The sequence below is a fragment of the Periophthalmus magnuspinnatus genome, chromosome 9 (assembly GCF_009829125.3).
Source record: "Periophthalmus magnuspinnatus isolate fPerMag1 chromosome 9, fPerMag1.2.pri, whole genome shotgun sequence".
NCBI lineage: Eukaryota > Metazoa > Chordata > Actinopteri > Gobiiformes > Gobiidae > Periophthalmus > Periophthalmus magnuspinnatus.
The window spans coordinates 27,606,738-27,619,606 of NC_047134.1; the positions used below are offsets into that span (position 1 = coordinate 27,606,738).

Consider the following 12,869-nt stretch of genomic DNA (forward strand, 5'->3'; position numbering starts at 1 on the left):
CTTGGCTCTTTAATTGCACAGCCCTCCCAAGTCTCAAACTCCATTTTCTTATACCCACAGACAGATCAGAAAGTACCACGAGAATGTTCAAATCACTCGGTACCAGTCTCTGCCCAGTCTGGCCGCTCCAAGGAAGAAACCACAATTCTCCTGCTGCACTTGATTCACAACGCACCAAAAACATGGACTATTTTAATCAATGCACAACGGGAATGTCTGTTCGACAAATGGCTTGAACTCTGCATCTTATTTTCAGTGATTTTGTCAAGTTTAAAGATACACTATGTAATCTTCTCTGATGTCTGTCACGCTTGGCTCCATGGAGATGTTATTGCTTTGTCTGAAAGTTTCACAGTGTGGCATTATACTTTAATTCATATTTTTTCTGCATATGTAATTGAATGCTGTGAGCTCAGTTGGCATTTCATCATTCTGACCTTTTACTTGGCCGTGTATAATACCGTACGGTGGAACATTCCAGGCGTAACAATAACCTCTCCATGGAGACAAACAGGTCCACCAAAAAAGTTACATGGAGCACCTTTTAAATGTAACTGTTTGATGGGCCTAGATTATTTAACTTTAAATGTTCCTTTTCAGTTGATTGCTTCTTATTCTAGGCAAAGTTATGCAAAAATAAGGTAAGGAAATGGCACTTATCTTTCTGAAAAAAAATTATCTTTTATCTTTTTATCATTAGTAACTGTAAGCTTCCACACTACGGCATTAAACCTGTCATGGAGACGAGCGACAGCACCAGCTCAAGTTACAGGTCTGATCTTTGGCAATAAAAACACTTGTCCATCTTGCATTTACTCAATTACAAGTTTAATGCCGTATTGCAGAACATTCTAGGCAATTCAATAACTCCCCCCACTAGAAGTTATACAATAAATATTCTACGACCTAAATAAGCTATTAAAAATTTCATCCAAATCAAAACTCTAATTGAGATTAATATTTTAAATGTATTTTTAAGTAAGCCAGTTTAGACCTCCCTCCCAGCTGAGACCAACGCGATCATGTTTGACACACTATTTTATTTCATTTTTACAGTTTTAAATTTTCAGTGTTTACAGTCAACATTTTTAACTGCATTTCAAGACAACTGAATGGTTTAAGTAAGTGGACAGAAACTGAAAGATGAACTGTTTTAATAATTTTCCATTTTCACAGTTCAGTTAGAAAGTTCTGAGAATTTTAAAGAGAAGGGGTATTGTGCAATTTTTTTAGACATAATTCCAGTTTATCATTAATAATAAATACACTCTTACATTACGTTCAAGTTCGTCAGTATGCCAGATAGTCTTTTTAAATATATTTTTATTGGTTTTACTTTTTTGTTGTCAAAATTATGAAAATGGTCAAATTACTTTTAATTTCATAATAATCTTGGAACAAACAGTTTGCACAATATTAGATTAGATTAGACTAGTTTTTAGAAATGATAGTGATAATGTGGCACTTGATTTGATTACCTGAAGATGACCTTTGACCTAAGAGCACGGAATTATGGGAAGTGAAGTTTTGCAGTTTTACCACTTTTTCAATGCTACCTTACAGTGTTATTTTTATGTCTTAATGTCCAAAATGTTCATTATTTTAGATTGATTTTATGAAAGTATGATAAATATACTAAATAAATAAAAGTATATAAAATGCTATTCTGTTGGAGAATACCACTTTACACTAAACATATGTCTCTTTAATAAAACATGAACAAAGACAAGTGCATGTGACAGATCCATATATTTTTCTGATTATGACTTGGTTTGATTGGATAGTACTTGTGTTAAATATATTTTAGTTTACATCAGTTAGTGGAGCTTTGTGAAGAAAATTAGAAAACAAAAACAGGAAGTAGCGGTGAGTTAAACAGAATTCCTCTACCTCTATATCATTAGCACAAACAAACCAAAAAGGCAGGAACAACTTGCACATGGGAAATATTTTTTGACAGTTTAAACAGTGATTTAAGAAAATAAAGGTGGTGTAATTTTTGTCTTAAGCATAACTGTTGTGTAATTTTGACATGTTAACATCATTTTGCCTTGTTAACATCATGGTTGCTAGGTAACATACCACTGCATATGTCACATCTGCTGTCTGTGTCCAACCAGGAAGTAAAATTATAAACTTCACCGAAATTAAAAAAATAAAAAAGACTACACAAGATTTTGATGTTAACTATGTTTTGGAGGAATAACCTAACCCAGAGTTGTGTTTTATTTCATTCGCATGTTTAACACACAAACCCTGCATATTTAGGCTGAGTTCTTCTTTCAAACAGAAAACACTTGGTTCCACCTTGTGATGTCATGTGGCACTCCACTGTGTTTTTAAACTCCACACACCTTCACGAGAATCATTTGGATAATTCCAGCCCTGAACTAAAGCTAAAAGGAGCTTTAACATGAAAACTACTGCTTCATGACATCACAAGGCAGAATAGAGCATTTTGACCTTTGGAGATGTAGACTGACTAATCAGTTTTGTTTCATTCACATGTTTGAGTAACTTAACTCTGGGGATGTTTTTGATGAAGTATCAACATTATAACATGACTAAAAGCTCACAGATCAATTTTCCGTAATATAGGACCTTTAAAGGGTTAGGAGTTAAGGACAGGGTTAGGTCATTTAGCCTGAATCATTCTTAATACACCTCTTCAATATGATTCTTTGTTCATGCGTTATTAAGGCTAAGTAAAGTGACTGTTGTTTACAAAATTTATATGCAATATTTCAAATACATGGAAGCTATGATTTTACAATTGAAATGTATTGGGTGAGTTAGCACATTTTTGCCCATTGTAAATGATGTAAATATATGTTAATCCGGATTATTACAATAGAAATAATTATAATTAGTCAGCTTGTTCTATCACAAAGTAGGAGACTGTTGTACTACTTCCTACCTGTAGGTGGAGTCGTGAGCTATTGTAAATCCTGTTTACAAAACTGCAAAATAAAGACAGAAATGACTACATTAAATCTGAACTTTGTTGTGTTACTGAGACGTATTCACTTGGGACTTTCTTGCTGTTTTCACCCGCAGTTTCAATTCCCAGGTCTTTTTGTGCGGAGTTTGCATGTTCCCCCCAAGAAACCCAAAACATCCACAATAGGTAAAATCCTCCTCAGATAGTCCAGACCAAGACTAACTCAAGATCTGGAGATGGGTCCAACGCTTCTGACATGTTGCCTCAGCAGCACTGAGCAATAGGTCAAATACAGGGGACACATTTTTCATGCGGACATTGAAGTATTAGGTAAGTATAAGGTGCTTTTTACCAACCGAATTCGGTTTTTAAAGTGGAACTTGACACTGAATGAACTTTTTTGGCACTTTTTTGTTACTGAACTGTCCTTTTTGGTAATTTTTGTGTAAACTAGGTACATTTACAGCTTTGTCAGGCTAAAACGGTGCTGTCTACGGTGTCCACTGAAATTCCAAGTACTATGTGACATCACACAACACTGCTCTGATTACAAACTGGCTGGCTGCAGCCGTGGAGTTTGAAGCGTGGATACTTATTGAACCAATCACACTCTTCTTGACACCTCTAGATCCCGCAGATACTCTCCCCTTTAGTCCTCTGTTTACTGCCCAGTTTAGTAGCTGTTTGAAATATGGGTTTGGGCGGAGTTTTGGTGTTTAGTCCCACTTAATCCCAGTCAAAGTGATATCAAAGAGAAGCAGGTGTCAGATCATCCATCCGAAAAGTTACATAGAGTAGACCTTTAAAAATTATACAACAGATTGCCCTAACTCCCATAGTGCCCCAGACAAATCAATAAATCAGTTAATTTCTCCTCAGCTGGTGGTTTGTGGCCACCTCCTGTCACCCAAACCCTCCCACCCACAAGCAACCACCCTCCTGTCCCTGCGCGTGTCCCGTGGTTGACAATGCGTGCTCCGAATGAACACAGCATATGTTCTGTACCTTATGCACAAGTGTCTGTCTGCTATTCAGGCCTTGGCACGGGTTTCCTCCCATCTGTTTACACTGTCAGGGGCTTGATCAGGCGAGACCACTCATTTGTCAAACAACATGTGGAGGGAGGGGTGAGAGGAGAGGGGAGAGGAGGGGGGATAATTAGATAAGAGCCCGCTGCTGCAGAGAGGTTAACGTCACTAATGAATATATTAGAGCGGACTAAAGAGCAGAGGTCTGATTTGCATGTGCAGATTAGCAGCCGAACTAATGACTGTAATGCATCTTGTGGAATATACATGTATAGGATTATTAAGTTGTTAAGACTTTTCTGTGGTAAATTTAATTACATTTTATGTCCAAATTGTAACTGTACTCAAGTAATTGTATTAATGAACACATTTTTAGTCTTAACTGAGTCATTATTAGGATCACTGTCTTTTACTGCTCCTTGATACGAATATTTTTAGAGTAACATTACTCCTCTGACCAAGTTTTGACCACTCGACCCCCTTATATCTGACTGTTGAAAGTAATTAAACTGATTCCAGGCTTTATGTTAAATGAGAATATAGAGTTTCCATGAAAGTGATTTACAACGGCTATTGTCCCTGTACACCCACACTCACCCGTAACAGACAGCAGGAGGTGAGGGGTCACCATCTGGAGGGGTCAGAGGTCAAATTACTGGAACAGTGGTCATTCTGATTTCATTTGGGACAACACCCCTCCCCTCCCTCTCTCCCTCCGTCCTGTCCCTCCCTTTGCATAGTCTGCTGCGCTGGATGATCACTGTCACATGTCTCTAATATCATCATGTCTGGGGATGATAGTCTGGTTTAAAAGTGCGTCTGACAGGTTAGACCTTTTATTTCACTAAAACAGAGGAAACATAATTGTATTTAAAAGATTTTACTAAAGAAAATAATCTACTCAAGTAAAAAGTACTTGTGCAAAAATGTACTTTAAGAGTAAAAGGTAAAAGTGCTGTGAATTTGTTAAATTTAATGATATTGATTTTAAAAAAAATATATACATATTTTGGTCAACTTTAACAATTCAAATCTTTTTCTTATGAATTTTGTGTGTTTTTGTTTGTTTAAAGCCAAAGCTTGAACTTAAACTTTAGTCAGGGTGCTACCATGAACCTGGTAAAAATAACCCCTCAAATCATATGAAAAGTACTTTTTACTTTTTAGTCCAGTTCAAAAATGTAGTGGAGTAGAAAGTACAGATAGCTACAGATAGGTGAAGTGAAAAGTAAAAAGTATCCACTGTAAAATGTATTTAAGTAGAATGTTTTGGAACCTATTTGTACTTCGTTACCTTCCACCACTGGATGTGACATACATAGAGGAAATCCCATAACTGTGACGATGAGACTAATAAAAATAAATTACAACACCTTTATTTTGTTAAATTAATTAATGCACCTTAAAGAAACACTATGCAAGTTTTCTGTTAGCGGATCCACCACCAGATGTTATTGCTTTGATTAGAATGTCCCACTTTATGGTATTAAACTTATCTTTATGGTGACAAGGTGATGCTACCAGGCCAAGTTACAAGTAAGATCTGCAGAGAGGCGACCCCGCTTACAGTAAGAATGCATGCGTTAATTTGATAGCATAATATGTGGTAAATATACTTAATCCAATAAATAGTGCCAAATTTTTATTAACATAGACTATTGATACCATAGGAAGAACACTTATTTTATATACTGTTAAATTATTGTACCATAAGTGAGAAATAGGAGTAGTTTTCAATGTTTTGGCATGTACACTTTGTGCTGTACCATCTACTGCAGACAGAGGGCAGCCTTTACCTACACTACAGCACGATGTTTTATTTCACAGAGTAGAGCTGTCCGTGGTTGGTGCTTTGTAGCATCTTACTCAGAATTGAAGTGTCTTGCCCAAGGACACAACAGCATGTCCTCAGTTGCAATTCAACCCCATCTGCCAGTGCAGTATCCTTAAAAGTCCAGTTCCTGATTTTCCCCATGTACTTGAGCAAAATGTGTCCTGCCCTGTACAGATATATTGTATAAGCAGCTCTTGAGGTCAAAATGAGACCACCATGTCCTGTCTGTATTTGATTATAAAGCTCTTTATTGTGAGATAATCAGGAAGTGCACATTAACATTCTAGTTGTCATTGCTTTATTATTACAGCAAAACGAGAAAAGCGATTAATTAGATGCAGACAGTACACAGTCGTCTTATTTTTACCTCAAGAGCCGCTTATACAGTGTATCTGTACTGGGGCAAGGCATGTTTTGTTCAAATATATGGAGAAAAAAATCTAAAATACTTTTGACAACCCAACTGGCCTCCATATTTGTAAAAACAGCTATAGAAAATCATTCACATTTGCAAAAGGCTAAAAATAACTGGGCATTGGAACAGGAGACAGTGTTGTTATCTGCAGGATGGATGTAGCAGGGATTAGCGTCTCTTTTATAATGTGCTTAATCTGCCAGATTAGCCTGACTGGTTCCATCTCAAACGTTTGTGCTTTATCGGCTGGTTTGGCTCTGCTGTAATGCCATATAAAACTGGAATTATTAAGATTATGTGGGATTTTGAATGGCTCTGCTCGTATAAATAAAACTATTCTGTACAGAGTGAGCACATGTTGTATTAAAGAAGCAGGACTCAGAAAAGCTTTATTGTTGGGTAATATTTTGTGTTATATAAAGGTGAAATATCTAACTTTTCTAGTGAGGGGTTGTCTCTCGGGAGTTATTGCTGTTTTGTCTGGAATGTTGCACAGTATGGCATTAAACATATCTATAGCACTGATTCAATTAAATGTGTTTTGTTGCTCAAAAACATGTATTCTTAATATGAGCTTGGTCACCTGTCCACAGATGTGACTTGTAACTTGGTGCCTGGTGGCGTCAGCTGCTTATTTTCATGGAGATACATATGTTTAATGCCATATTGTGAAACATTCCAAGCAACATCTCCATGCAGAAACCTGCAACTGAAAAAATGCATCATATATCAACTTAATGCCATACTGAGGAACACTCTTAGCCAAATAGTAGCATTACATAATGCATCTTTAACTGAAATATTTCTGAATAATGTGTAGTATCTAAATATGTTAATTATCTTGTATGCAGTGACCCTGTTGACACGCACACACACACCCTGTCACATATGCAGTACAGTACATGTGTGTAGTATTGACATATTGAGCTGCAGGTCTCAGTACAGTCCATATTGACACGATTCTCACAAATGTTTCTTATTGAGGTCAGGACAACACACGTGTCTACTAATGCTAACAACAAGCTAATGCTAAATGCTACTGGTTAAAATTAAAAATATTATAAAGAATAATAAATATGTAAATGACTTTGCACTCAACATAGGCAACATTCATTAAAAGGGACTGGGTTGTAGAGTCAATATCCGGTGATTTTTTTTTATTTTATTACAGAATTAGCCATAATTTATTATGAATGCAAATAAATGCATATTCACACTGCTGCTGTTATATTTCACAGAGCAGATTGTGTCTGTCATTGGATTTGCTCCAGTGTCCTGTTGAACCTCTGCTCTGTCTGACTCAACAAGGTCACCAACAATCATCTCTCATCTCTCTCTACATCTCTCTATCCCTCTGTCCTTCTTTTTTCCTCCTTTTCTGTCTCTCCCTGTTCTCTTTCTCCATCCCTCTGCCCCTCTTTTCTTCCTCTCCTCTTCTGTCTCTCCATCTCTCTCCATCCCTCTGCCCCTCTTTTCTTCCTCTCCTCTTCTGTCTCTCCATCATCTCTTTTCTCTTTCCCTCTCTCATCCTTCTGCTCCTTTTTCCTCCTCCTCATCTCTCTTTCTCCCCATTTTTATCCCTCTTTCTCACTTCTCTCTTTCTCTCTTGATCTTTTTCCCCCTCTGTCTCCCTTTCTCTCTCCTCTCTGCCCCCGCTCCCTGTCCCCTCTTTTCTCTCTCCCCCTCTCTCTCTCTAGCGCACACATAAACCAAATGGACAGCACCCCACACACTCTTTCTCCTCTATCCCCCTCCCTCTTTTCTCTTTCTCCCCCTCCCTCTCTTGTCTTTTCTCTCCCTCTCTTTCTAGCACACACATAAACCAAACAGACAGCGCCCCACACACTTATCAAGTGATTAACTGTCAAACTGCACAGCTCGGGGTCATCTCAGGTCACCATTGATTTACATAGGGCCAGATGGAGAGGCCTATTAGACACAAACAGCCCCTCCCACCCCCGGAGCACCGCCTCTCCTCCCGTTTCCATGCCGACGCTTCACAGGGACGAAGACGATGGGGTCGTGCCACAGTGAAAGGTCAAAGGTCGTGGGTGGCTTGCCGCTGCGCTGTATAATTTGGTGGTGGGGGGGAGTGAGGAGAAGAAGGAGGGGAGGGACGATGCTGCTCGGAAATGATTCACATGATATTTTAAATGTTATACAGTGAGTCATGTGATACACGATAATGACACTGTTTATCAGAGCCAGAACAAAGTATCTGATTTTTAAAACACGGAAAACAGAACTAGTTCATTTTAAACAGTTTGCGGTGGTCCAGAGTTATTAAGAGCTTACCTTATGCATTCGGAGCATCCTAATTAATTTAATACAAGATCACGTGATTATATAAGACTAAGGGTTGGCTGCACCAAAACTGAGATGGGGGGAAAAAGGACTTTTAGATGTTTTGCTTCACTGAAATGGAATATATTTCAAGGATAAGCAAAACTGGATACTATGGTGCCACAAATACACTTTAATAATCTTTTATATCCACACCTGCACCTGTTTTTAATTTCTTTTGTTTGTGTTTTTTCTGTATTTTGAACAGGGCACCTATGAAAAATAAAGTCTAAGTGCGCTCATTGGGTCTCCCCGTATAAATAAAGATAAATAAAATTTTAAAAAACAGTACAAGGTCATTTATTGAATACCCCACCCTCTGGACCATTGCCAATGTGTTATGTGTTACGTCTAAACTAAACCAGATATTTTTTGCAGTGCAGTTTGTTCTGTACATATGCCATTACTGAAGCCAATTAGTGCTAATGAAGAGAGTCCCTCACCTGACGCATAATCACCTCATTTACTGTGGTTTGGACACACACAGCACTTTTAAAGCACCAGCACCAGCAGAACATGCAAATACCAAGGCCACGTAAGCTTTAACACCGATGCACATTAAATCAGTATCTTATCCAGGGCACGTACGAAGCAGAAGAAACATGCTCATGGTCAGATGGGCTCGCTCACCTCGTTTCATTTGCTCACATAAGCGATTCACTGTTATAGTCTGGGGTTTTAGATGACAACACAACATTCTATAGCCCTGTAAGATTTATTGGGGATGGGGGCAGATACTATTACCACTTGGTGTGCAGATTTCTGTTTGAATCTAGGGCATAGTTATCAGGGGTGGAAGAAGTACGCAGTTGTGTTATTTAAGTAACAGTACAGATATGAGAGCAAAAATATACTCAAGTAAAAGTACAACTAGCACATAAAAGTATTTAAAAATGCATTTAAAGGGTAAAAAGTATTTCACGCAGATTTTTAGGTCTTATCAGATGTAGTGACAGTTGAATTACTACTTTTTCCAGCTGTTCTTATTTGTATATTTTTGTTTGCTCAAGTTATGAATGTGTTAAAAATAAACCCTCAGCCTTTTCAGCAGGTCAGATAATAATAAAAAGTACTTTTACTTTTCAATCCTGTAAGAAAAAGTAGTGGAGTAGAAAGTACAGATACTTGCCATCAAATGTAATGAGGTAAAGGTAAAACATATCTACATTAAAATTTACTTAAAGTACAGATACCTAAAATATAGACTTAAGTACAGTACAGTACTTTATTACTTTTACTATGTTATGATCTACCACTAATAGTTACTAACATGACATAACATATACTTTTAAAGGAGATATAGCATATAAAATCAGCTTTCATGTGTTTTCAGCCATGTTTTTAGTTTTGTGGTGGTGGTATAACTAACAACAACTAGCATACATACGTGCACTTCCTGATAACTGAACAATGAATGGCAAATGGTAAATGGTCACATTTTTATACAGCGCTTTTCCACCTTCAAGGCACTCAAAGCACTTTATATCGAGGAACCACTCACACATTCACACACACATTCATACATCAGTGTACGTAGACACTGGGGGGAGGTGGGTTAAGTGTGTTGCCCAAGGACACAACAAATTCATCTGTGGGAACTGGAATCATAGCGCAAACCTGTGGATCAGTGGATTTAATTTCTCAACCAATGATGTTTTTATGTCGAGAACAAGATTCCAACCACTAACCTTCAGATCCGTGGACGAACACTCCGAGCTGCTGCGACCCATAATACTAAAACGTAAAAGTAGCTGAAAAATGTCTTCTTTTCTGGATATTTTAACATCTAAAAAAGGAAGGGAAGTGGAAATGAGGATAGAGATGGAGAGAAGGGGAGAGAGAAAGCAGGAGAGGTGGAGGTGAGGTAGAAGCAAGTGAGCTGGTACCAGTAGAAGATGAAAAGCTGTGACATTTGAAGCTCTGGTGTAAAAATGTGAGACGACTTCAAAAGAGATGCATGAAAAATACAACACAGAGGTCGTCCACGCTGCTGCCCCCATCAGGACGAATCAGACGCCATCACGCTTTTTTTCAAAGGTACTGTACGTCCTCCAGAACAGACTCAGGTGGAATTTCAGATTACAGTTTTCTTGATCTGGTTTATGGTTAATATCTTTGTAATTAATGGGCCTATCTGCATGAAACAAAAACTAGCTTAAAGTTCATCATCTGATCTGTCAACATGGATAAACGCAAGTTGTTCAAAATATTCATTCCAAAGATGTGATTTTGGTCACTGGAAAGAACTTCAAGCCATGAGCACGTTTTATAGAGCCACTCCTTTATTAATATTGATAAAGTTATTATTTCAGACCAAGGTTTAGTTTGTTTTGGAAAAGTAAAAGTATTTTTTTTAAGCATTTGAGAGCTGCTGAAAAGGCAAAGGGTTTGAGCAAACAAAATTATACAAATGAAAACAGCTCGGAAAAACCTTTGAGTCAAGTGTTACAGCAAAAATCTGTATCAAAATCATTGTATTTGAAGCTTTATAAGACCCTTTTTTTTTGTATTTTTAAACATTTTTTAACTGATGTAAAACATATACAGTATTTTCCACAGGATCCATCCCAACAAACCAAGTAATAATTAGAAAAAACATGAAAACCTGTCAAACACCCTTTAAACAATAAAAAGACCTGTATTTGAGTCAATGCAAGATAGATATGTTTAAGCCTTATTGTGTAAAACTTGAAGCAAAGCCATAACATCTCCATGGAGACAAGCAGGTGGCGGACCTCGTCTCTTATCTCTCATCCCTAAATCAAACAGCATTCTTCTGTTATCTTGTTTACAACCATGTTTTTTCGACGGTATTTCATGATAAATTCCCTCTGAGTGCACATCGCTGTCTTCAATCTGCCTATCTCTTGAAGTTTGGTCTGGCGGGGCATCAGGGCTTTTTATCGTGCCACCTCTGTAGAAATATGACATTGAATCAGATGCTGTTGGACGGGCTCTCCCCTCCTCTCCTCTTTCACGCCTCACATCCCTCACTTAGCCTATCTCTCCCCCCCTCCCCAAAGCTGCCTCGCTTGCCCGCCCATATCCTTCCTCTTCATTTGACCGTCTATCTGTCTTCTGCTCTCTGCACTGTAAAATATTTATGAGCGCACAAGGTGAAATTACTTAAAGGGCCAATATGTCACTTTTTTCATAGACGGTTTGCTACATGGAGGTCTCTGTATGTTATTTCTTGCCTGGAATGTTCCACAATATGGCACTAAACTTAACTATCTTGCATTTATTATAGGTGTTTTATTACCATAGACTCTATATAAATATACATGGCTAACCTGCTAGCTGTGGTGTTCCAAACAGGAAATGAGCATAGGCTGGTGCTTCTGGCTCTCATTCACTTTCTATTGAAAAACTGTGGTCCCTCCCCATGTAACTGCTGCTGCCAGGCTCATAATTTTGGTCTTAAATTGTTTGTAATTCACTCTACATAATCCTGTTTGTTTTTTTGTTTTGTTTTTTTCTCCGTAACTCAAGATATGAACATTAATCACAGAAAAATCAGCTGCCTTCTTTCCCCGAGGTCGCTCTTGCTAGCGTTAGCAACAGGTTTGATTGACAGAGTTGCTAAGCGCCCACTCCCTGTTGCGGAGAGGAAGTGGTGTTACCTTCAACAGCCTCGCTCCTGATGCTTCTTTGGTTTGTTGGAATTCTAAATATGTAACTTTGCTCCAAATTGGCCCGTATAACTGCGAGCCTTGATGAGTTTCATGTGACTGGAGCTGTACAGGTGACATCACACTCACTTAGTCCACTTCTTTATAACATCTTTGCTTATTACTGCAAGCAGGGTCGCCTCTCTGCAGACCTGACCTGTAAACTCACTCTGGATATACACACAGTTAATATTCTAGGCAAAGCAATAACATTCCTCTTGATACAAATGGCTTCTCCAGAAAAGTTACATTGTGGACCTCAGTATTTTATGGCTGCATTCTTACTGTGAACACCTCTACACAGACATAGATATACAGTATTTAATGCCACACTACTGGGCATCATAGCAAAGCAACAACATCTCCATGGAGACAGGCAGCATGAGTTATATAGGTTATACCAGGGTTTAAATTCAATCACTTACTAAACCATTACTTACAATTTGAGCAGTTTCAAGTTTATATTTTTAACAAAAGTTGTGAAAATGTGTGAGGAATAACTCTGGGCTTCTGCAAACCGTTTATAATGAGCTAGTTTTGTTTTTCACATTTTAAGACAACACAGCACAGGCTCTGTGCACAGAACTCACTGTGTGTCAAAGCACAAAACAGTCACTTTTATTGACGCTGGAAATCG

General features: G+C 38.0%; 1 protein-coding gene across 1 annotated transcript in view; it reads left to right on the top strand.

The window, feature by feature from the left end:
* rasef (RAS and EF-hand domain containing) overlaps positions 1 to 2,990 on the top strand; it is a 32,241-nt gene extending 29,251 nt beyond the window's left edge. Inside the window, exon 18 of the mRNA XM_033973334.2 lies at positions 61 to 2,990. Coding sequence (XP_033829225.2) covers positions 61 to 163 — 103 coding nt within the window. The 3' untranslated portion in view covers positions 164 to 2,990. The remainder of the gene's footprint in view (positions 1 to 60) is intronic.
* Positions 2,991 to 12,869: the final 9,879 nt, after the last annotated feature.